General features: G+C 43.4%; 2 protein-coding genes across 2 annotated transcripts; one reads left to right on the top strand and one right to left on the bottom strand.

Annotated features, from left to right (window-relative positions):
• Positions 1 to 669: 669 nt before the first annotated feature.
• On the bottom strand, positions 670 to 16044 carry LOC308145271 (myosin-4-like). The gene is made up of 39 exons (XM_080516645.1): positions 16003 to 16044; positions 15712 to 15933; positions 14763 to 14906; positions 13864 to 14020; positions 13757 to 13784; positions 13555 to 13669; positions 13372 to 13464; positions 13223 to 13286; positions 13051 to 13149; positions 12872 to 12975; positions 12019 to 12157; positions 11311 to 11429; positions 10447 to 10596; positions 10190 to 10360; positions 9364 to 9670; positions 9194 to 9285; positions 9021 to 9108; positions 8821 to 8938; positions 8628 to 8751; positions 8304 to 8440; positions 7966 to 8221; positions 7632 to 7874; positions 7380 to 7556; positions 6924 to 7069; positions 6751 to 6841; positions 6225 to 6614; positions 5859 to 5985; positions 5667 to 5785; positions 5337 to 5533; positions 4700 to 4883; positions 4448 to 4613; positions 4231 to 4355; positions 3027 to 3335; positions 2678 to 2881; positions 2066 to 2191; positions 1818 to 1988; positions 1535 to 1735; positions 1325 to 1456; positions 670 to 768 (listed from the first exon to the last, which is right to left on the bottom strand). The coding sequence occupies exons 2-39, from the start codon at positions 15913 to 15915 to the stop codon at positions 751 to 753; spliced, it is 5835 nt and encodes a 1944-aa protein (XP_080372771.1). The 5' UTR covers positions 15916 to 15933; positions 16003 to 16044; the 3' UTR covers positions 670 to 750.
• Positions 16045 to 20144: 4100 nt separating this feature from the next.
• rsph1 (radial spoke head component 1) lies at positions 20145 to 23155 on the top strand (the record flags this gene model as incomplete). Its single annotated transcript, XM_080517020.1, has 9 exons — positions 20145 to 20195; positions 20269 to 20382; positions 21417 to 21522; positions 21618 to 21712; positions 21796 to 21927; positions 22112 to 22183; positions 22491 to 22598; positions 22891 to 22999; positions 23109 to 23155. The coding sequence occupies 9 exons, from the start codon at positions 20145 to 20147 to the stop codon at positions 23153 to 23155; spliced, it is 834 nt and encodes a 277-aa protein (XP_080373146.1).
• Positions 23156 to 23463: the final 308 nt, after the last annotated feature.

Raw genomic sequence — 23463 nt, 5'->3', positions numbered from 1 at the left:
GTATGATGAAGTACATTTGGGTTAGGGTTAAGGTCACGTCTTATGCTGCTACTTTGTTACAGCAGCATAAGACTGCAAAACACCTGTATGCTCTGCAGGATTTCATGCCACCACATGACAGTGGATTCTTTTTTATAAAGTTATATTATTTACCCTAATCCTTATACCAAAACCTTTATTTATATCAAATAGAGGGTGCATGAATCCCCTTGAAAGTCTTAAAAATTTATTTTTAAAAATCCCTGCACATTTAAACAACATCTGTGAGATCGTTTATCTGAACAATCTACCTGCAAACCTCTGTGAAGTCACGACGCAACAGTTTAAAAGATGAGGAGATGAGGAGTACAAGACACTTTGAGGCGCAGTGGATGAGCTGCAGGCAGGAATGAAAGGCTTTCTACTGCCTCCTGCCGCCCATTGATAGGAAGTACAGCTGTGTGCTGGGTCAAAGTATTCCAGTTAACTGTTGACAGGCAGCATTGTCAGACTGGGGGGATTTCTGTCTCATTGAATCAAACTGATGCTGGTATTGCACCTTCACTCGCTCCTCCTCCTCGTACTGATACTATACTTTTTTTTTGTGGATACAATACTGATGACATTATGAATTCAGAAAAAAGACAGACTTGCAAGAGTTATGCTTCACAACCTTTATTGGGTTACAATCTCCACAGCAAAGCAACACAGCAAAGTCGTTTTGTCAAGTTTCTGCTCGCGATAATGAAGGATATGCAATCAGTGCGAGGTTTACTCCCAATCAGCAGCCTGGAAAAGGAGAGGGCAAGAAAAGAAGAAAGATTCAGACAGTCTCCAGTTAGCACATCAAAACATATGACAAACAAATGTGTAGACAACTTGTTTTTTAATTAAAGGATGGAACGATCAGCTGCTTCAGCTAGTCATTTCCATGACAACATTTTCAGGTAAAAACAATGGTAGCATTTTAGGGGTCTGTTTGAATGAGAACCGTGTTGAGAACCACTACAGAGGCAACGTTTTGAAAATGACTCCAAGTGGAACATTTCAAAAACGCTCCAACACTCCATGGAAACCAGAGAAAACGCAAGCTTCTGAAATGTGACAGGAATGCTTTGTTTCATGGAAAATAGTAGACTGTGACTCCTTGATGATTTGGACAAAAGGAAATTACCGGTAGTGTTTTTTTTTTTTTTTTTTACATATTTAAATAATTAGAGGTGAATAAACACAAGTCCCATTTAAATAAGAAAAAGCACCATTCTTTTGTTCATTCAAATGAATCAATAAATAGAATTACATGTGTTTTTACCCCCGACATCAGAGAGGATAAATCCACTGTTACCTTTCCGAAGTCGCGACTTTTAGTCCTCAACTTGTTGACCTGGGACTCGGCGATGTCGGCCCGCTCCTGCGCCTCCTCCAGCTCGTGCTGCACCTTCCTCAGCTTTGCCAGATGCACATTGGCCTGCTCCTCCTGCGGAAACAAAGCTCAGCGTCAGCTGAGGGACGGTGGAGGGGCTGGGAGCATTCCGGGACCGGGCGAAGCTCTTACGGCCTCTTCGTTCTGCCGTTTGTAGGCCTTGACTTTGAGCTGCAGCTTGTCCACCAGGTCCTGCAGCCGCAGCACCGTCTTCTTGTCCTCCTCCGTTTGGTAGGAGAGCTCCTTCACCCGCCTCTCGTATTTCCTCACGCCTTTGACGGCGTCGGCGGCTCTCCTCTGCTCGCCGTCCACCTCCCCCTCCAGCTCACGAACCTGCAGAGAGACTCCGCTTCAGTTGGAGTTGGGTTTTTCACCGCCTTAGCAAACGATTCGCCCGCCTGAGACCCGGCGATACCCGCGTTTCCAGCTTCTGCAGCTGCTTCTTGCCCCCCTTCAGAGCCAGGCTCTCGGCCTCGTCCAGGCGGAGCTGCAGGTCCTTGACGGACGCCTCCAGGTTCTTCTTCATCCTCTCGAGGTGGCTGCTGGTGTCCTGCTCCTTCTTCAGCTCCTCTGCCATCATGGCGGCCTGCGCTCGACAAAACGAAGGAAGTGAATAATCTCAAACAAAGCTGGTCGATGCGTCCTGTAACTGGTGACACTTACATCTGTGATGGCCTTCTTGGCCTTCTCCTCGGCGTTGCGAGCCTCCTGGATGGCCTCCTCCATTTCTCCCTGCAGCTGGCTCACATCTGCGTCCAGCTTCCTCTTGGAGTTCAGCAAGCTGGTGTTCTGCAAGGAGAAAGAGCAGAATGAAGAGGAGTGGGAAGAAGAAAAAAAAATCAGTCGGGAAAACTACACACAGCTTTAGAGCGTCATGGTTCAACAAAAATATTAATTAGATAACAGTAGATGTAAAATATTCCATTTGAGTGAGAAGTAAAGCTGAAGAAGTAGAAGTTGAAGAAGAAGAAGAAGAAGAAGAAGAAGAAGAAGAAGAAGAAGAAGAAGACAGCAAACATGGTAGAAACTGTTAAATAACAGTGCTCTTTCTCAATAATTTACATACATATTAACATAACATATCTTGTAACCCTGTTTGTTCTTTTGAGCGGTGACTTTAGATGACCAACTGGTTTGTGAAATTGGATTGTTTTTGGCTCAAGAAAGAAGCTTAAAAGTTGAACTGTGATTTGAACTCATTACTCACAATAAGCACCAGCATACTGTAGAAGTATTGAACTTCAGCACGGCTTGTTTCATAAAATTTAATCTCACCTGAGAATGCAGAAGTCCGACTCTCTCGCTGGCGTCGGCGAGCTCTCCCTCAGCGAGCTTCCGGCTTCGTTCTGACTGCTCCAGAGCGGCTCGGAGCTCCTCCACTTCGGCCTGCACCAGCACGTTCCTGCGCTCCATCATGGCCGCCTGCTCCTTCAGGTCCTCCTGGCTCCGCAGGGCCTCGTCCAGATGGAGGGTTTGCTCCTGCGGAAAGCAACAACGCAGTGTGTCCAAGTCTGAAGCACCGTTTTCAAAACACTGTCTTGTAAACATGGAACTTTTCTGAAACAACAATGCAAAACGAGACCTAAGATGCTCTACTTGGCGATTGCTCAGGACAAGACTTCACCTTGATGTGGCTCTGCAGGTTCCTCAGCTGCTTCTGGGCCTCAGCTGCCTGCCGGTTCGCGTGACTCAGCTGGATCTCCATCTCATTGAGGTCGCTCTCCATCTTCTTCCTGATCCTCATGGCGTCGTTCTTGCTGCGTATCTCAGCGTCCAGAGCGGACTGCATCGTCTCCACGATGCGCACGTGGTTGCGTTTCATCTGCTCGATCTCATCGTCCTTCTCGGCCAGCCTGCGGTCCACTTCTCCCTTCACCTGCGTCAGCTCCAGTTGGATTCGCAGGATTTTGGATTCCTCGTGTTCCAGCGAGGCCTGCAGAACAAACAGGAGTCAGAGATGATAATCAGACACAGCAGGGGTCTTAAACCTGTGGGTATCGAGCCACATGAGGCTTCTTTGTAGTGGCACCCAGAAGCTCTCACAGAGAATTATATGTAAATAAATATTCAAATATTTCTGCTATAGAAACTGGTAAAATAGATGAAATGGCTAAAATTGCTAAAATATCAAATATCTAAAACAGCAAAAATGGCTAAAGCAGTTGCATTGCTAAAATGCTTATAACAGTTAAAATAGCTACAAACTAAACAAAGACTCAATGTACAGAAGAGCTAAATCACTGAAAATAACTACAAATGGCAACAAACCCCACATACAAAATAGAAACAGCTAATATGGTTATTGCAAAAACACTTAAAACTTCAAGCAATTGAAAAGGTAAAATGACTGAAATACAAAATGGCTAAACTAATAAAACCTCTAGAAAATGTGAAAAGGAAACAAATAAAAGAAGCGATACAGATTTTCAACACTTCAAATGGGTTCCATTGGTCCAAAAATATTGTGTTCAAAGTTTACTGCCCCAAAAACAGCTTTTCCTTGATTTTCCTCCATTTGAATATTGGATCATAGGAGCTAAATTCAGAATCTGCTGTGTCTGTGTGAGCTGGACTAGCCCCACCCACACATGTCCATCTTAGGAAGAGGACGAAGCACTTTCTGTCATGGTGTCATGTGCCAGGGCAGAGCTGCCTAAATGTGGGAGGAGTCAAAGGGAGGGCCTACCTTGATTGGGATTGGCTAAACCCCAGATGACAAGTCATACAACTGGTCTTTTTTAATAAATGAGCTAATATGCCATCAATAACTAGGCTTTGTTAGTGAAGTTGCTTTTGCCTCAGACAATGATGGCAGGTTCCCGTCTCACCTCGGCTTCCTCGAGAGCGCTCTGGATCTCCGACTTCTCAGTCTCAGCCTGCTTCTTGGCCTTCTCCAGCTCGTGGATGGCTTTGCCGTTCTCCCCAAGTTGTTCGGTCAGATCAGAAATTTCCTCTATAAATATTAAAAGTACATGATTTAATTGGCTGCCAACTGACGCAAACATTGAAACTATATTGTATTGCGTAAAAGCGTGAAATCTGTACGTTGCAGGTTTTTATTCTCGCGCTTGAGGATCTCCAGATGCTCCAGGGCTTCCTCATAAGAATTCTTCATTTTGAAGATTTCGGTGCTGAGAGAGCGGGACTCTTTCTGCGAGCCCTCCAGCTCGGCCTGACACTCCTCGAACTTCTGCTTCCACTCGGACAGAATCTGCACCAAGACCACCACGGGTCAGGAGGTTCCTTCAACCCTCCAGCACTCACTCTGTTTTTCTTTTTTTTTTTCATTTTCGTCACCTTATCAAAGCTTCTCTGCTTTTTGTCCAGCACCGCCGCCTGAGCGTTGGCTCGGTCCACGTCGGTCATGAGGTCCTCCACTTCGCCCTGCAGCCTCTGCTTGGTCTTCTCCAGAGACGAACACTTGGCGTTCACGGCCTCGATGGCCTCCTCTGCTTCCTGCAAACGCTGAGCCAGTTTTTTCCTGGAGATTTGGAAAGAATGGGTTTCAAACCAGAACCGAAAATCTTCAAATAAAAAAAAAAAAAAAAAAAAAAAATCCAGACTCTGAGACCTGGACACGTTAACTCTTTAAAATACAATATTTCCAACTTTATCTTTACCGGAACTGTTTCAAACATACCTGGCTCTTTCCATGCAGAGACTCTTACATTGAGTCTTGGGTTCTTATAAACAAGATCCAGACTAGACTTGTCAAAAACATGCAGATTCATGAAGTTACACCTGACATTACATTGTATTGCTCTTGAAATTAATCATGGAATCTTTAAAAAGAAACCCTGACTCTTTCGAATGGACTTAAATTCTTCTGTTTAGATCTGCTCAGGACTGCAAACATGTTGTAACCCAGATGATTTAAACTTAGTCTTGTAACAAGTGGATTTCTAAAATTTTGAGAATTGAGAATAACTCCTACTTGGCCTCCTCCAGCTCGTCGGTGCGTTGGATAGCGTCCGTCTCGTACTTGGTTCTCCACTGAGCCACCTCACTGTTGGCCTTGGACATGGCTCTCTGGAGCTCCGCCTTGGCCTCCTGCTCCTCCTCGAACTGCTCCCTCAGCAGATCGCAGTCGTGACGGGCAGACGACAGGGAGTGGGCCAGGGCAACCTTCGCCTGGAACAAAGAGAGACTGTTGAGATAATCTGATAGACTGATGCAGAATAATCACTTCATTTGGACTTTAACGCCACTGATTTATCTTACTAATCCCACAATCCTTGGCACAGAGTGACGCAACGCGACAGACCTTAGTTTCTTCCTCCACCTGCCTCTTCAGCTCCTCTATCTGCTGAGTGAAAGCGAGCTTGGCCCTCGACATCTGCGAGAGTATCGCCTCTTTCTCCTCAAGGAGACGAGAAAACTCCCCTGTTCAGGAGATCGTCAGAAAATGAAGCGAGAACACAGAGAGCAATCGAAATCCTCTCTGCGAGCTGCTTACCATTTTCGTTCTGGAGTCGCGCCCTTTGAGCGTTGAGTTCGGTGATGAGGTGAGCGTTCTCGTCGTGCTTGGCCTTGTATTCACTCAGCTGGTCCTCCAGAGAGTGACACAGCTTCTCGTAATTAGTCTGCAAAGATTGTTGGCATGAAATACTGCTAATATTTGACCGGTAAAATACCAACAACAATGATGAACAGATCTCAACCACATTGCTTCCATCCAATAAATTTATGGCAAAATTAACTTGAATGTTTTTTAATGATGTGTGCCAAAATATTTTCAGTCCACTTTGTGGCCAAATGTTTTAGACGTCAGCTTTTAAAAGCCTCCGTTGGTAGATTTAAGAGAATTGAAAGCTGAGCGAACCTTTGCCTTGACCGTGACCTCGACGTTGCTGGACAGGTCGTCAATCTCCATCTTGCACTCGCTCTTCTCCTTCTCCAGCTTCTGCTTGACCCTCTGCAGGTTGTCGATCTGCTCTCCCAGCTCGGCCACGCTGTCGGCGTGCTTCTTCCTCAGCGCCGCGGTGACGGTCTCGTGGTGGAGCGTCGACTCCTCCAGGTCGCGTCTCAGTTTCTGAAACTCCGACTCCCGCTTCTTGTTCATGTCCACCTGCGCCGCGGTGGCGCCGCCGGCCTCCTCCAGCCTCTCGCTGATCTCCTCCAGCTCCCTGGTGACATCCGAGCGTTGCTTCTCCACTTTGGCTCGGGCGGCGCGTTCCACTTCGATCTCCTCCTCGAGCTCCTCCGTGCGAGCCTGATGAAGCCAACAGGAACCGAAGAATACCCAGTGATTTCATGCTAAAGGCTGATACGGAAGTTTTGGTCATACGTTTCCACGAAGTATAAATTAGACTTAAATGTTCAGCAATCATCAAAGGTGTTTGAAATACCTGAAGCTCCTTGATCTTTTTCTGAGATTGTGCAGCCATGTTCTGATCGTCCTCAATTTTGGAAACCAGTTTGCTGAACTCAAAGTCTTTTCTGTCGCGCAAAACCAAAGCCAGGTCAGATTGAGCCACCATCATGAGCTTGAACCAAAAACGCGAACTAAAAAAAAACCTACTTTTTGAGGCGTTCCTCCAGCTGCTGATGTCCGTTCTCCAAATCCATTATGGATTCTTGGCTTAACTTCAGATCACCTTCCAGCTTTCTTTTGGCCCTTTCGATATCCAAGCGGACTTTCTTCTCTTGTTCAAGAGAGCCCTCGAGCTAAGACATTCACATTGGCATTCATTTTGTCAGATATACATAAAATTATTACTACCTTTAAGACAAATTAAAAACTTTTTTTCCCCAACTTTCTATCAACTATAATTCATTTGGACCCACTATTCTTCTAAGATAGTGTTCTTTCGTCTTCTTTTTTTTTCCAAAGAGGTCCCATTGGAAACTTAATACTCCTTGGTAAAATGTAAGAGTCTCTTTGGACAAATTGTTTGCTGTGTGACAAAAAGAACATTTTCAAGTGAAAACAAAAAACTTTCATTGAGGCTTAGTAGACACCTGGTACTAAACTTACATCGTCAACTTGCTGCTCCAGCTTGATCTTGGCTTTGGAAAGAATGTTGACTTTGTCCTCCTCCGCCTGCAGGTCGTCCAGCGTCTGCTGGTGAGCCTCTTGGAGGGCCAACTTCTCCTTGGACAACTTAGCAATCGTGTCATCAAGGCATGACATTTCTTCTGTCAAATTCTTCACCTGAGGGAGAAAAAAACAGAAATTGAAGCTTCAGCGGATGCTTGAGTTGTCATTTTTGGCGCTCGAGAGACAGACCTTGTTTTCAGTGGCGTGCTTTTCCTTCTCCACTTTAGCGAGCGTGAGCTCCAAGTCGTCGATGTCTTTCTTCAGCTCGGAGCACTCGTCCTCCAGCTTCCTCTTTTTGGCCGTGAGCTCGGCGTTCAGGTCCTCTTCGTCCTCCAGCCGCTCGCTGAACTCCTTGGCCTTCGCCTCCAGAAGGATCTTGTTCTTTATCAGCCCTTCGCATCGTTCTTCTGCATCTGCCAGACTCTCACTCTCCTGTCGAGTCAAAAGCACCAGTTTCATTCATCGAGCCTCGACTTGTGAGATATACTGGAACTGTACGAGGAGCGCGTTCTTCTGGCCTTACAGAGTGAATCTGCAGGCACAGGTCATTCTTCTCCTGAAGCAGGGAAACCATCTTGGCTTCCAGCTCCTTCCTCTTCGCTTCAGCTTTGCTTAAATCCTCCTTGCATTTAGCAAACTCCACTTTCATCAAGGCCATCTCCTTCTCCGTCTCTGCGCTCCTTAAGAGCGGCTTGATTTTGAAGTAGAGTTTCATCCACGGCCAGTGTTTCACATTCATGAAGGAGCGAATGTTGTACTGGATGATATAAATGGACTCTCTGGAATGTGGAGAAAATCCGGGTTTGACTGATTGGCAGTATTTGTTGTAGCGGCACAATGATTTGTGAACTTATTGATTACTTGCTCGCCATCATTTTCTGAAACTCCTTCCTTCTGAGAAAGCCTCGACACAAAGCTTGAGTGATGGTGATGAGAGAGGCTAATCGTTCATCCCTCATCTCCTCCAGTAGACCCAAGAGTCCAGCTTTGAAGAACACCTTCAGGAAACAAAAAATAAAACTCTCATGAACCACAGAGTATTTCTAAAGCTTTCATACTTCGACCTACTGCGCTTATCTGAAATGGTCAGATGTTTTCAACCTTTATGACCAAAACAATAATTTTTGCTCCTTTATATAGTCATATATTTTTTTTTACTTATCAGCACCCTTGAGGAACAATTACCTTGGTGTGTCCAAACTTATACTGCGTGTGATCAACATCAATGGAACTCAAGAGCTTCTCAGAAGCTTTCTTGTTGTCAATAAATTGTCCATCCGGGATCACGCTAGCATTCAGTACTTTGTACCTTCAAGAAAAACACCCAGTTATAGACTTTTAGTTTAAACTTGCAGATGAAGAAATATTAGCAGCTTACCTTTGCTTGAAATCTCCGTACAGGATCCTGCTGGGAAAACCCTTCCTGCAGATTCTGATTCCTTCCAACACGCCGTTACATCGCAGCTGATGGATAACCAGATGGTGTTCCATGATGCCTAAAAGTTTTCCAAAGCCTCGGTGAGATCGAGCTGATTTAACCACCACGGAGCGATTTAAGTGTTTATTTGAAGGTACTACCTGGAGTTTTGGTTTCATTTGGGATCAGGCACCGAACAAAGTGAGGATGGGTGCTTTTGAGATTTGTCATGAGCTTTCCCAGGTTCTCCTGTCGAGGATGAGTATGGTTGATTATTTCCCTGTTTTCTTTATCTTAATAAATGTATGATCATCCAACATTAGTACAAGGTTACCCGGAAGAGGGCCGACACCGTCTGGAAAGACGATCCTTTCTTCTTTGCTGCTTTCTTAGCAGCAGCGCCGGTCCCACCAGCACCTCCGACTTCTAACAAAATGTTTCTTATTGACATTAAAAAGCTGCACATTTACAGACTTAAAATACTCAAACTTCACATATCCCTACCGTCGGATGATGAATAGTTTGAATAGAGGAAAGCCAGAAGTTTGAGGCCAGCTTTTTGGTAGAGCTGGGCCACGGTCTCATTCAGCGGGTCCTTGTTTTTGTCCAACCATCCGGTGATGCTGTAGTCCACGGTGCCGGCATAGTGCACCAGCGAGAAGTGAGCCTCGGCCTTGCCTTTGACAGGCTTGGGCTTCTGAAAGTTGCTGGATTTTCCCAGATGTTGGTCGTACAGCTTGTTCTTGAAGGTGGTGTCGGATGCCTTGGGGAACATACACTCCTCTTCAAGGATGGAAAAGATGCCCATTGGCTGTTGAATAGAATGAGTCAGCACATTTAATTTTTTTTTGAAATTCTGTGTCCACCTGCAATGACGTCTTATCTGCATACACTAATCCAGTGATTCCCAGAGTGTGAGCTCCAGTACAGTGGTGGTCTGCAGAGATACTGCAGGTGGGCCATGATCAGTACATCAAAAATGATGACAACCGAAAGGGTCATTAGATTCTGTCATTTTGTTTTATTAATCTGACCAATTTTCACCCACTTTGAAGTTGAAGTTGTTTTTTTCCATTGGAGGGTGTGGCTTCCTCTGACCTTTAACTACAAGACTAATTACATACAAGCGGAAATGTATCGTTTTTATTTCAGAAAGGTTTTGCATTGACACGGAAATGGCAGGAACTTTAAAGACAATGTAGTCTTTAAAGTTTACTGATAATAATAATACTGATGGTTGGAGAAAATCATGTGAAACTACAGACCAATGATAAGTGTTTTCTAACCAGTGTTAAACTGTTAATAGATATAATTCCTTGGCTGCACAAACCTTTTCAATGAGCTCGATACAAGCCGCCAGATCCATCCCGAAGTCGATGAACTCCCACTCGATGCCTTCCTTCTTATACTCTTCCTGCTCCAGCACAAACATGTGGTGGTTGAAGAACTGCTGCAGCTTCTCGTTAGTGAAATTGATGCACAGCTGCTCCAGACTGTTGTACTGCAGAGAAAACATAGTCGCTGTCAAACACGACCAGCTTGTTCACAAAAAAAAAAAAAACAACACAATAACTTTTGCATACTGACATCAAAAATCTCAAACCCAGCAATGTCCAGAACTCCAATGAAGAACTGCCTGGGCTGCTTGGTGTCCAGCATCTGATTGATGCGGAGGACCATCCACAGAAACATTTTCTCGTAGACGGATTTCGCCAAAGCACCAATGGAGTTGTACACCTAGAAAACAAAACAACCTGAACTCATGAAAATGATTCAAAGCTTCTTTTTTTTTTTTTTTTTTACACAGCATGCAGAGTGTATGTGAATTGAGTGCAAATACTTGGTAACAAATAGCAACAAACCAAAGTAATGGAATAATGATTTATGAAACCAGAGACAGATTTTCCTTAAAATAGGCCTGAACTTTGTCTGGGAGTATTTTTATTACAAAATTACAAAAGATAAAGGATTGACAGAAAATGTAATAAAGTATAAACCAGAAAACTCCAGTTTGCTCATTATTAACATCACGTCAAATAGGCGGTTGAAATGGTGACCTGATTGGATAGAATCTGCAAATCAGAACGACCCCATGTAAGTCTGTGATTGGCTGGATTTTTTTGGTCACTTTTGTAGTGTTGTGTCAAGTTGAGCAAGCGTGAAAGCTGAAATGAGCTTTCAGGCCCACAGAGCAGAAAATTAAACAAGACCCCTAAATAATATTGAATTTAGTATAAGACCTGATCCAAAATGCATAAAAAATATATGTTAATATAAACAGAAAGTAGCTTTTCTAGTTTCTATTGTGGAATATGAAGTCATAACAATTATGAGAAGCATCCACCAGCAGGTATGCGTCACCTTTGGCCATAATAACAGACAAACACACTCGAGGAAAAGCAGTTTTGTTTCTTTGGCGTTTAAGTGCTGCATCAACACAGGAGGTGTTACCTGCTGAACCGTCTGGCTCTTGGTCACGTACTCGTTCCCGACCTTCACTCGGGGGTAACACAAAGCTTTTAGCAGGTCCGCAGAGTTCAGGCCCATCAGATAAGCCGATTTGTCGGCCACTGATGGAAGAAAAGATGCCAAGATGGATGAGAAGTTCAAAAAGCAAAAAACATATTTCCATCAAAAACAAAACCAGAAGCAGGAAACAACAGAAAGGAATGAGAATTGTAAGATTCACCCTTTGGCATCCTCTCTATGATAAGATTATTTTCCCAAACTAAAGTCAAACTCTCCAAAACAGACCCAAACTCCTTAAACTAGAAAATCTCAGACATAAATCAATAGTTAAAATATCAACTTGTTCTTTGACTCTTTAAAATAGCCATTAATTTGATTTAAAGTCTATAAACTCATTCCTGAAGCTTTAAGTTTAGAGTTGAGGGGCTTGTTAATGAGCTGGTGTCAGAAAAGTTTGAATATGTTTTAATTGTGAAAAATGCATGATAAAATGGACAGGGGAGATCAACTTCAGTATCGGATGTTAAGCAAAAATCATTGAGAACTATTGAGAAAAATCACGAGACACAAATATGGCAAATTTTAAATATTAAACGACGAACACACGAAACTGTGGGAGTAAACAAATGACTCATTCTGCAGTGAGAGTGCAAACCACTACACCACCGTGACACCCGGAGGTGAACTGACCTTCTGTCCCGTCCGGCTCCGCTTGCTCCTCTCTCTGCTTCTGCTTGAACTTCATGTTCCCATAATGCATCACAGCACCCGTCAGCTTGTAGATGCCGATCCTCTCCTCTGCGGTGAAGCCCAAGGTGTTGATGGCGCTCTGGAAGCACAACGAAACAACGCGGGTGGACATATGAAGGAAGCATGGCACATTGTAACAGTGACACAGTGACACATGTGGCTCTTTAGTTCCCCTGTATTGGCTCACTGAAGCTTCATATGGAGAACCATCCTCATCTTATTATTATCTTTGGTTTTTTTGGCAATTATATTTGCATAAATGGCTTATTTTCAAACAGACACTCCAGGGTAAAATGGTTAAAAAGGCTACAAACTGCTAAAATTGCTCAAAACTGAAAACAAAACAAAAAAACAGGAAGAGAAAAGGAGCTAAAATATTTGAAACTGTCAAGAATGGAACAAAAACAGGTCAAATAGATGAAAAGGCTAAAACAGCTGAATCCGTTCACGGAGGCTACAAAAGATAAAATGGCTAAAAATGGGGACAAAGGCGAAACTCGCTCAATTAAATCAAAATCATCATGAAACGTCATGAACCTGTATTTTGTATAACTACATGAACTTTATAAGCTGTATGATCTTTTATGATTAAACCTGCTTTGTGGCTCTGGAATAATTGTATTTGGTGGAATTGAGCGGGTAAAACCCTGAAATGATCGTAAAGTCCACCACAGAGAGCTTCTTCCATTTTTTTTTAACGCATTCCTTGACATGCTGACTTGTCATTTCTACTGAAATGTGTTAATACTTGGTTGTCACCAGAAAAGAAAAGCAGAAATCGTGACTTTATTACATCAGTGGCCATCAGTTCGTCGCTGTCGACAATACTGGCCACGCTGATCTCCCCCTGGCTCACGAATGGGAAGTCATACGGGTTGGTGGTGATGAGGAGAGTTTCTGGAAAAGAAAGTAAGATTAGGTTCAACTCTTTACACCCAACCCAGTATATATATCACTTGGCTCTCTGATTACCGATAAGCTCTGGCTTCTTGTTCGACATGATCTGGTAGAAAATATGGTAACTCCTCTCTGCGGACAGTTGAAACGTCACCCTGGATTTTTCCAGCAAGTCTGTCCAAGAGAAGGAAGATTATCTCAACACTGCCAAAAAAAAGATTGTATCTCAATGATATTTGCGACTCACAAGTTTCGATATCAGCGGACGCCAGTTTTCCCGACGTTCCAAAGTGGATTCTGATGAATTTGCCCTAAAACAAAGAAATTGTTGTCTTGGATTAAAAAAAGATTAGGCTTTATAAGGTTGTGAGTGTTTTAATCTTGCTTTTCACTCACAAATCGTGAAGAGTTATCATTTCTGACAGTCTTCGCGTTCCCAAAAGCTTCCAGCAAAGGGTTAGCAGAGATGATCTGATCCTCCAGATTCCCCTGCAGTGACAGAACGAACAATGGAAGGGAAAGACAGAAGGGGAAAGAACCAATTCTTTGACAAGACTAATTTTATGAAGTCCACGTTACGTGTAATTTTCCAGCGGATGCCACCTCCTTCTTCCTGTCTGCAGACCCTGCGATTGTCGCAAAGTACTGGATGACACGTTTGGTGTTGACAGTCTTTCCTGCGCCAGATTCTCCGCTGCGAAGCACCAAAACAGTTAAGAAATCTTTCTAAAGAAGAAATATAAAGGGATGATTGTAGCCTGTGACTCTACATGCAGCTTACGTGATGAGGATGGACTGGTTTTCCCTGTCTGGAACATAATAACGCCAAAATCATTTCAGACATTTTGCGTGAGAAGATCAAACCCGATATTGTGGGACGCAGCTCACCAGTCAGCATGGACTGGTAGGCGTTGTCGGAGATGGAGAAGATGTGCGGCGGGGCCTCCTGGCGCTTTTTGCCTCGGTAGGCCACCACCACTTCGTGGTTGTACACCGGGAGCCACTTGTAGGGGTTCACAGTGACACAGAACAGCCCGGAGTAGGTCTGCGATGGAGAGAGAGAAGGGAATTATCCAAGACAGCCGACGTACAGAGGCAGTTGGCCTTTTACTCGATAACGAACAGAAGATGCTGCGAGTTGTCCTGAATTGGTTTAACCCCCCCCATTTTTGAAAACCAAGCCATTCTATTATGTGTTTCCCAGGCTAGAGGAACCTTGGGGGCCCTAAATGTTGAAACTCAAGCTTTACTGAATTTTTAAATATTAAATGCAGGTCATGGCTTGTTAAACCAGAGCCTTCCTTTATTTATTGTTTTTACCATTATGATTACACGACACTGGGGAAATAATTGTTTAATGATATAAGCACCTCTAAAGATTATAAACAAATATATTTAAAAAGAAATGTGTTGAGAAGATTTAATCAAACTGTCTCACTTTGAAACCTCAGTGAGGATCCTGTCCAGAGAAAACCAACAGTATGTAGCATTATTTGAAAGGCTGATGTTTACAAATGAGAATCATTAATCCATGACTTCCTGTTACGCTGTTCTATTGATTAGAACCATTTCTAATTAAAGTTCTGCAACTGTAAGAATCAGGTTCATTCTGGAGAACAGTCCCGCCGGTGCAATGACAACCAAACAACTCCTCCCTAAGCTTCTTCTTTATCCATCCAGGGAAATAACAATCAGTCCTGGCACTTGAAGACAACACCTTTCCCGGGACGTATGTCAAACCGCAGATGCTCCCGAAGGTCAGTGAGCGGTCGGTCAGCATTACTCACATAGATCATCCACGCTGCGTAACGCTCTTTGAGGTTGAACAGCACGGCGGCCTCGTTCAGGTGGGTCATCATGGCCATGTCCTCGATCTTGTCGAACTTGGGCGGGTTCATGGGGTAGACTTCGTCATCCTTCACGGTAACGACCTCGGATGGAGAAGAGAGACCTTCATCGAGGGCACGACGTGGAAACACTGGATAGAGGACTGAATTAACCCTTCGTAGAGCGCTCAATTAAAATTGCGAATTTAAGTATTGAAGACTATTTCAGGCTTTTTTTTTTAAACTTATTTTTAGAACTTTGCACCGTTTGAGCATGACTGTCCTAGATTATAAACAGTCAGTGTGACTAAATCAGCACTTCCCAAGCATGTCGGAATCCAAAGTGAGACATATATGACAGAGCAAAGTCCCTCACAATTTTGTGAAATTATTTATTCACATGCAATATATCTGTTGTATATCTATTGCAGCTATTGAATTTTGGAAATACTTCCTCAAAAATCTGAATTTTGCAACCTTTCCCTGTAAAAAAAAAATGCCATTTTTGTCCTTTTCAACTAAATAATATTCTTCTGGAGCCACATAACATGTTTAATCATAAAAGATTCCATAGTTTATAAAATTGTTTGCTAAATGTACATTCCTAATGTTTCAGCAAGTTTGATTGATTTAGCCATTTTGACTTTTGACCATTTTTTTCTAGTCATGTTCGCCGTTTTAACTGTTTTCCCTGTTTGCACTGCTTTTGCTCCAGTCTTAAAAGTTTCAAGCATTTCTTTTTTTTCTAAAACTCTAAAGGAATCCTACAAATCCTGCACCTTTCCCAAAGTTTTACACATTTTCTTAATGGTGTGTTCCGTCAGTGTCATCAATGTATAAGTGATAGATGGGAAGAAACAGGACGACTGCCACAGAAAGTTACCACTGCTGGGTAAAAGTTTTGAAGTACCTGCCCTGCTTGAGCTTTGACGGTGGCTTTGCCCCCGTCCTTGCTTTGCAGAGTGCCTTTAACGAACAGCTCCTTGGGATCCACCACATACACCGAGGTTTTGGCATCGAAGGGCCTGTTTTGGGCTTCGATCCTCTCTCGTTCGGGCCTCCTCAGGTAGGGCGCCGCCTCGCCGAACACGCTCATCTCAGCGTCCGAACTCATCTCTGCAACACGCAGCTTCTGTGTGGACCGAAAGCTTCAGTGTCGGCAGGGTGACGTCCACTCCTCTCGATCAGCATCAAGCCTTACCTCTGTGCGACTGCAGAAGACCTGCTGATGTCTCCTCCACCCAGACAGGAGGCGAAACCGAACCAGTGAGGTCGACAACCGTCCCGGCCACACAACAATGAAAGACAATTACAAGGCGTTGACCCGTTCCCGCTTTTATAAGGTGCAATGGGAGAGAGAGCAAACACCTATATTTAGGTCAAAGCCCTCCCAGTGAATGTGGGTGGAGGGAGGCGATTATCGTGGCATGTGATGTCATGGAGATGCTCGTTGTGCTTTTGTTATAAATCTGTGACAGACAGCAACTGCAGCTCAAGAAAAGAACGAATGCCAATGGAGGGTGACCCCTGCCAGAGACACCGCGCTCAGAGAAGCTGAAGCCTTCCGAGCGTGCGGAGATCGGCACTGTTTGCTTAGCATCTCGGACACTGAGCCCACAAGATTATTCTAAAAACTGAACAGTAATGAAGCATCAGGAGTGGTTCGTGGTACTCATTGAGAACAACACAGCATGAATCTAAGGTCTAATGTTTCAAGCAAAAACTTTTTTTTTTTTCTTTGTGTTTTGGCTTTGGAAAAGTGTTCAACTGAAAACATATTGGTATAAAGTTCCGTTGCGTTTTGGGGGTTCGTCAATACAACGATGGCGCTCAGAGACACTGAAAACAAAACTCTTTGAAAGAACTCCGTTTCCGCATAAAGTGTGAAAAATTTGACTTTTTCTGAAGCACTAAATTGTCTTGTTGATGCGCAAAAAGGATTCTTTCATAATTAATGTGTGCCGTCGTCTGTGTGCATAGACAAGCGGTTGTATTACATAAAAACAGCAGCCGCTCGTGGCCCAAGGGTTTCTGCTGCTCATGGACATCATTTTCATGAACTTGTCGGCTGTTTTTTTCTTTTTTCGCCAATTTAACTGTTTTACCTTTACACGTTTGACATCATTCCTCAGAATTTCATCCGTTTCAGTTATTTTAATTTAACCCCCCTTTTTAAGAGGTAAGAGTCTTTTTGAGAAAGAGCGCACAAATGAAATGAAAATGTTTAGTTTGACAAAATTTAGTAGTCTGAGCTGTTGGTTTTAAACCTCTCAACGAGATCATAAGAACTGCTGAAGTTACCAAATATGATCCCTTTCCTCACAAATGGTTCAGCAAATGAAAACCTGAAAGACTTTTACAATATCCTCTATTGTTGTATTGGATTGTTTTGAAGTGCAGTGTAAAGGGTGCATGGTGACACTCTTGATTGCTATGACGGGCTTTTATAAATAAAGGGCAAAGCTGATGAAGCCCCTCAATAGAAATTCCTCCAGGATCCTCCCTGGGCGGCTTTGGAGATTAAAGGGGACTAATGGCGCTATCAGAGATTTGGAGTTCCCTCTTTTCTCCTGCCATCATCTCACAAAGACTCAGATTCAGAGAGGGAGATGCCTGAGGACAGACGGAGAGCAAACAGCAACACGGAGGAGAGGACAGGCACAGAAAGGCCTCAACAACCGGACGAATGTTTCAATCGGCAACTCGACATCACCAAAAGCAATCTGTTCAAGCCTGAAAGTCAACTACAAACCGGTTTGTTACTTCAAGACTAGACTGTTGTAATTCTCTAGTTTTCACTTGGTTGCATGAATATTTCCCAGATAGATTCTGAGCTCAGCTCAGACTAAAGTTAAACATGCTATTCACATTTTACATGCTTCCTGTAGGGAATATTTTCAGGGAACCATTAACTTCCATTGTCATGCAGATGATGCACAGATATATTTATCGAAGTAATATAAACACTATAATTAGGAACAACTGACAAGTTATTCGCTATTTTGAGGAAAGGCAGCCCCCTGACTCTTCCTCTGAGATTTCACCAGATGCTAAAGCTCTCTGGTGCCCCAAAGTGGTGGCTCATACCTTAGTTTGGAAATCAGTGATCCATAATCCAAATAAATCATGAGAAAACGTTTATTTTTTAATTGTTTTTTTAATTACTATCTTTGGTGTTCTTTCATCCAACATTACAAACACAGAGACGTCAAAGTGACTGAAGCGCGGTCCTCAAACTGTCAGTCATTTTTAAACCTCGGTGTCATGAGGGGGAGATCAGACGGCTGTAAACTGACAAGTGGGGCGCTAAATCATGAACAAGCAGCCGTTGAACCCGAGACTCACGCTTGCCTCTCATCTTAAATGTGAGGCTGCTTTTAGGGACCGAATCAGGACCGAGGTATTCTGGGGCACTGTCCTCGAAGGGGCAATGACAGACAGTGCGGGGACAATGAGATGATGCTGGCTTTAACTTGGGGCATGCACACAATTGATTGAGTCGCTGCTTCAGACTTTTGGAGCGAGGCCTCTTTCTCGTGCGTCCCGCAACAAGAGTTGGTCCTAATCATTAATGCAACAGATGGCGAAATCTCCCGGCTTATGAGTTAATGTCAAGTCAAGTTCAAGTTTTCTAAATAAAGGGCTGCTAAGCGGAGGTCACCCAGCCTATTATCTGTCAGGTATGCATTTCGATGACCATATGATAACCGTTATTGCCGCACAAGCTTAATAATTATCAGTCTTAGCATGTGTTCTAAAAGTGGAACCTCTTTTTTGTTGAGTTGAGTTCTGTTTTTATTTCCACTCATGAGTATTGCCAGTGTATGTGCAGGGCGTTTACTTGTCAACATGTGCGGAGACACGAGGGGTTCAAGAATCTTCATTCGTTCATGCCACCCACTGTGGAAAAAAGAAAATCTCAACCATGTGAAATTACTTATAAATATATAACAATAGCAGTAATGACATTTGGTATTGTTTATTTGTTTGAATACTTTTTGTTCGTTTAAATGTGCGCATGTGTCAATTTACAGTGTGTACTTATATATGTTTAAGTGTCTACATGTATACTTATATATTCTGTCCATATCAATATACAGTATGTTTATATGTCTACTTTAGACACACACACACACACACACACACACACACACACACACACACACACACACACACACACACACACACACACACACTGTATATACATACATTTGTGTGTGGACATTTATATATACGTGTGCGTGTGTATGGACATATATTGTGTCCATATTAATATATCTTGATATGACTATGTGTATAATTGTATATGTCTAATACTCTCCTATATATGTATATCTACGTGTGTACTTGTAACTGTTTCTGTATCTCTGTTCCAACGTTTGTGATTCTATATACATATGTCTATGCGTAAAGGGACAACGTCACACTGGTTACCACGGTAACAGTAAACGAACCCACAGCGGTTGTTTTCAGTGCGAGCCACAGTGTTGATTCGTTTTCAAACTTCGGTTTACATAATTTCACATCAGCTTCCAATCGCGATATTGTAAAAAAAAAAAAAAAAAAAGGCAAGTCATTTTCCAGAGATCTGATTGGTCATTGGACTGCGCCTTTATTCTCGGCTCCGGATATCAACATCAGAGTTCCTGTGTGATTTATCCCGGTAAGAATCGAATCTGCAATATGTTTGTTTACATGTGCTGTGTTTTACACCGAAATCACGTTTGACCACGCTCAATTGGCAACATTGCTCGTGAAGAACATAGACCTAAATATATGTAGTGGAGCGCATCCAGTGCGCATGCAGGGACCAGGAGGCTTTATTATGAAGAATAGCTTCCACATTCCACTTCCACACGTACCTCACCAAGGCTCAGGGTGTCACACACAATGCACACGGATCTTATGTGAACAAAACAACAACAATGCACAAACGATAACCGAACAATAACGTGACAATACCAGAACAACCCAAAGACGGAACTATGACACGTAACCAAGACAACACATAAACAACGTTAGATGAGCTTTTCCCACAATCCTTTGCGCCTAGTATTCACTCCACAATATCTATCTATCTATCTATCTATCTATCTATCTATCTATCTATCTATCTATCTATCTATCTATCTATCTATCTATCTATCTATCTATCTATCTATCTATCCATCCATCCATCCATCCATCCATCCATCCATCCATCCATCCATCCATCCATCCATCCATCCATCCATCCATCCATCCATCCATCCATATATATATATATATATATATATATATATAAAAAATCCTGTTGTGTGTTCCAGGCTTAAACAGAGCAGCGGCTGACTTGACACCACGACAATGTCGGACGTCGGCTCAGATGAGTTTGATGAAGAACAGAACAAACTCGGGGTGAGACTTTCAAAAGGACACGCTGAAAGCATGCTGAATCTAACTTATTGTGTGTTGTCTGTGTGTTTTCTAGGAATACACAGGGAACAGGAATGAAGCTGGGGAGAGACACGGTGTGGGGAAAGCTGTCCTGGCCAACGGAGACGTTTATGAAGGAGAGTACCAGAAGGGGAAAAGACACGGACAAGTACCGGCAACTTCTTATCAAGTCCATTTTCATAAAGTGTCAAAATTCTCCATTTGAGACAAAAAAGACTAATATGAGGCGACTGCATGTGCATCATTGAATGAGGGCCACACTGGCAGCTGTAATCAACTTTAACCTCTAGGGGAAGGCAGAGGGCTGAAGTCATTGTTATGAATGAATCCTTCTCACGCATGCACATAGTAGCAGTAGTGTTGTTTCAGAAAGGTTGCGTTTTCCCCGTCTGCACAGAGACCGAGTGTCTTAAAAAAGTTGTGTTTTCAGTGACTCAGAGTTGCGTTGTCGTGTAAACACTACGCCAAGTGTCGACAAACTGTCGTCGTGTATGTTGAGAGTCAGTTTACTCGATAATGGTTTTCAGAATCAATGAAACTGAATCTGAAACAAACAAAAAATAAATAAATAACACACACAAAAATGACGTGCTTTCATTTGAAATGCTGTCATGTGAATGGAGTTCTAGAATGTGTCAGAGATTTTCAATCTGCTGGAATCCGACGCTGGTTAGATTTTAAAATACCTTTACTTTGCTGTGACGTGGCTTGAATCGCTCGAGCGCGAGACAGAAACAGCTGAGCTCTGAAAACAAGAGACAAAAGCAGCAAAACCACAATACCGGCAGGTGTAAGGCCTGTTCTCGTGCGGCATTGTGGTATTGTCTCACTTCCAAAGTGTGTTTAATGTGAAACGTGAAGCACATTTCAAAGACACTGAATGAACTGGTCTAAAACTCCAATGAGTCAGATATAAACACAACTCCCAGTCACCCCAGATGGGATTTGAACCCACAATCCCTGGCTTAGGAGGCCAGTGCCTTATCCATTAGGCCACTGGGGCTTACGTTAACATGTCCAGTTTCTAAAGCGACGGACCCAGGGGGTCATTCTTTCGTCAGCGGCTCCCTGCAGCTTTCAAAAAGTCCAACTGAGACTAAAGAATATTTCAATGTTTGGTGTTCGAGTGGATAACGCAAAGAGAAAACCTCTTCTCTGTCTGTGGCTTCTTTGTTCAACTAGGGGACATATCGCTACAAGAACGGAGCAAGATATGTGGGAGACTATCAAGAGAACAAAAAACACGGTCGAGGCACCTTCTACTATCCGGACGGGTCCAAATACGAAGGTTCATCACTTTGATATTTCTTGATCCTGTTAACGTGAGCTGATCAGATTATGTCCCGTTCACTGTACCTGTTGCTTGACTGCTTCGACCGCCAGGGTCGTGGGAGGACGACCTGAGACACGGTCAGGGCGTCTACACCTACCCCAACAAAGACACCTACGATGGAGAGTGGCTGAAACACGAGAGGTTCGTCTGTCGAGTCGAAAGCGTCACGACCGTGAACTTTGGCTCAGAATCAAGAGGAATTGCTGGTGTTGTGTGGTTGCCAGGCAGGGTCAGGGTGTGTACCACTACTATGAGATTGGCTCCAAGTACAAGGGCACCTGGGTGAATGGCAACATGGAGAATTCTGGAGAATACATTCACGCCAACCACAGATATCAGGGGAACTTTGTCAACAACAGCGTGAGTTTTGTTTGAAATGTCGTTGCGTAAACGGGTGTTTTGATGAATCGGCCTAAACAATCACAGCAATTTTCAATCTTCTCACACAGCCTATGTACATAAATGAATCATTGTAGCTCTGTAGTTTGTAATAAATAATCCATAAAAATCTTTATTTTTCTGTATTTACGACATCCTGCTGAAGCCCGTTGGCTCTGGGAAGTACGTGTTCGATATCGGCTGCGAGCAGCACGGAGAATACCGTCAAGTGGAGCAGGTAAACCGACACGCATGCCGTCATGACTCAACCCTCATCGCCCACTTCCATGAAACTACTTTGAAAACTTTACATATTATCGTTTTTTTCTTTTCTGTTTACTTCTTGCCAGTAGAAAAATATACAGTCACGCCTTCTGAAATTACCGAATAATGACCAAGTCAAGACCAAGACCTTGAAAATGTCTTGAGACCAAAACTACTCCAAATTTCATAAAGAGAATTGTCTGCTTGACGGAAACCGGTTGTGAGTTTCACTCACGGCAGCGCTGACGATAGAACGTAACTGTGGACTCTGAACCCTTCAGCCGCTGGGCGCCGAGCGCAGCAGAAGTGATGCTAACTCTCAGAAGGCTTCGTACCCGGGCTCCAGGAGCGGGTATCTCGGCTTCGGCGCTCCTGCAGGAGCAGAGGAGGTGCTCACTTTTCTGGATGCTGTGCCTCGTCACCCTCAGCATGGAAGTCTCCTTTAGAGACCTGCATGGCTTCGTTTGTGCAGAGAGGCCTTCACGTTTGCTATAGTCGGTCCATTTTATTGGTCTTCCTGAGTCTGTGTTGTAAGCTGCAGTAGGTTTCAGGTTGTTTCACAGATGTTTTCTAGAGTGGCCGTCACCTAAAAGAAGGCAGTACTGAAAACATCGATGTTTGTGTGAGTTCAGCTCATGAGCCTAGTTGTCTTTACTGAGAACTCACCGCGATCTCTTCCAGGACCAAATTGAGGGCCAGCTTGGTGAGTTGACCTCTACCCCCATCCTCAAGTGGATTCCCAAGTCCATCATCGCCCTGGCGACGTTGACTCCTGGAGAAAAGACTACAGGTGAACTTCAACAATCAGTATCGGAAATACTGTCCTCGTTCTCTGCTGTGCAAGAATAGTTGAACCCTGATGATAGATCTATTTTAAAGCTTGTGTTTTCTGCTTTCAGCGGAAGAAAAGGACACATCCTCCATGCAAGAGAACATTGGAAGCTAAAACACTACAGTCAGTTTAATAAACAGCATGTAAACATGATGTTCTGTGGGAGATTGTTTTGATTTTGATTGTTGCAGTAGAGACTGTTCAAGGTGTAAGCAAGTGACACTACTGCCCCCCTGTGGCTCTCTGCAGAACTACAGCTGTTTTCTATGGAACAATCTGGACTTCAATGGAATACTTTATCCTCCTTTATCTGTTTTGTGCATGAAGGAAATAAACGTTTTAACTTAACTCCCTGAAGTATGCTTTAATGAGTTTTTTTCTGTTTGCCGAATACTATTAACAACAACAGTTTAAATATGTGT

This window comes from Blennius ocellaris (assembly GCF_963422515.1).
Source record: "Blennius ocellaris genome assembly, chromosome: 21".
Classification (NCBI taxonomy): Eukaryota; Metazoa; Chordata; class Actinopteri; order Blenniiformes; family Blenniidae; genus Blennius; species Blennius ocellaris.
The sequence above is the reverse complement of the archived record's forward strand: the minus strand, read 5'-3'. Positions and strand labels throughout refer to the sequence as shown.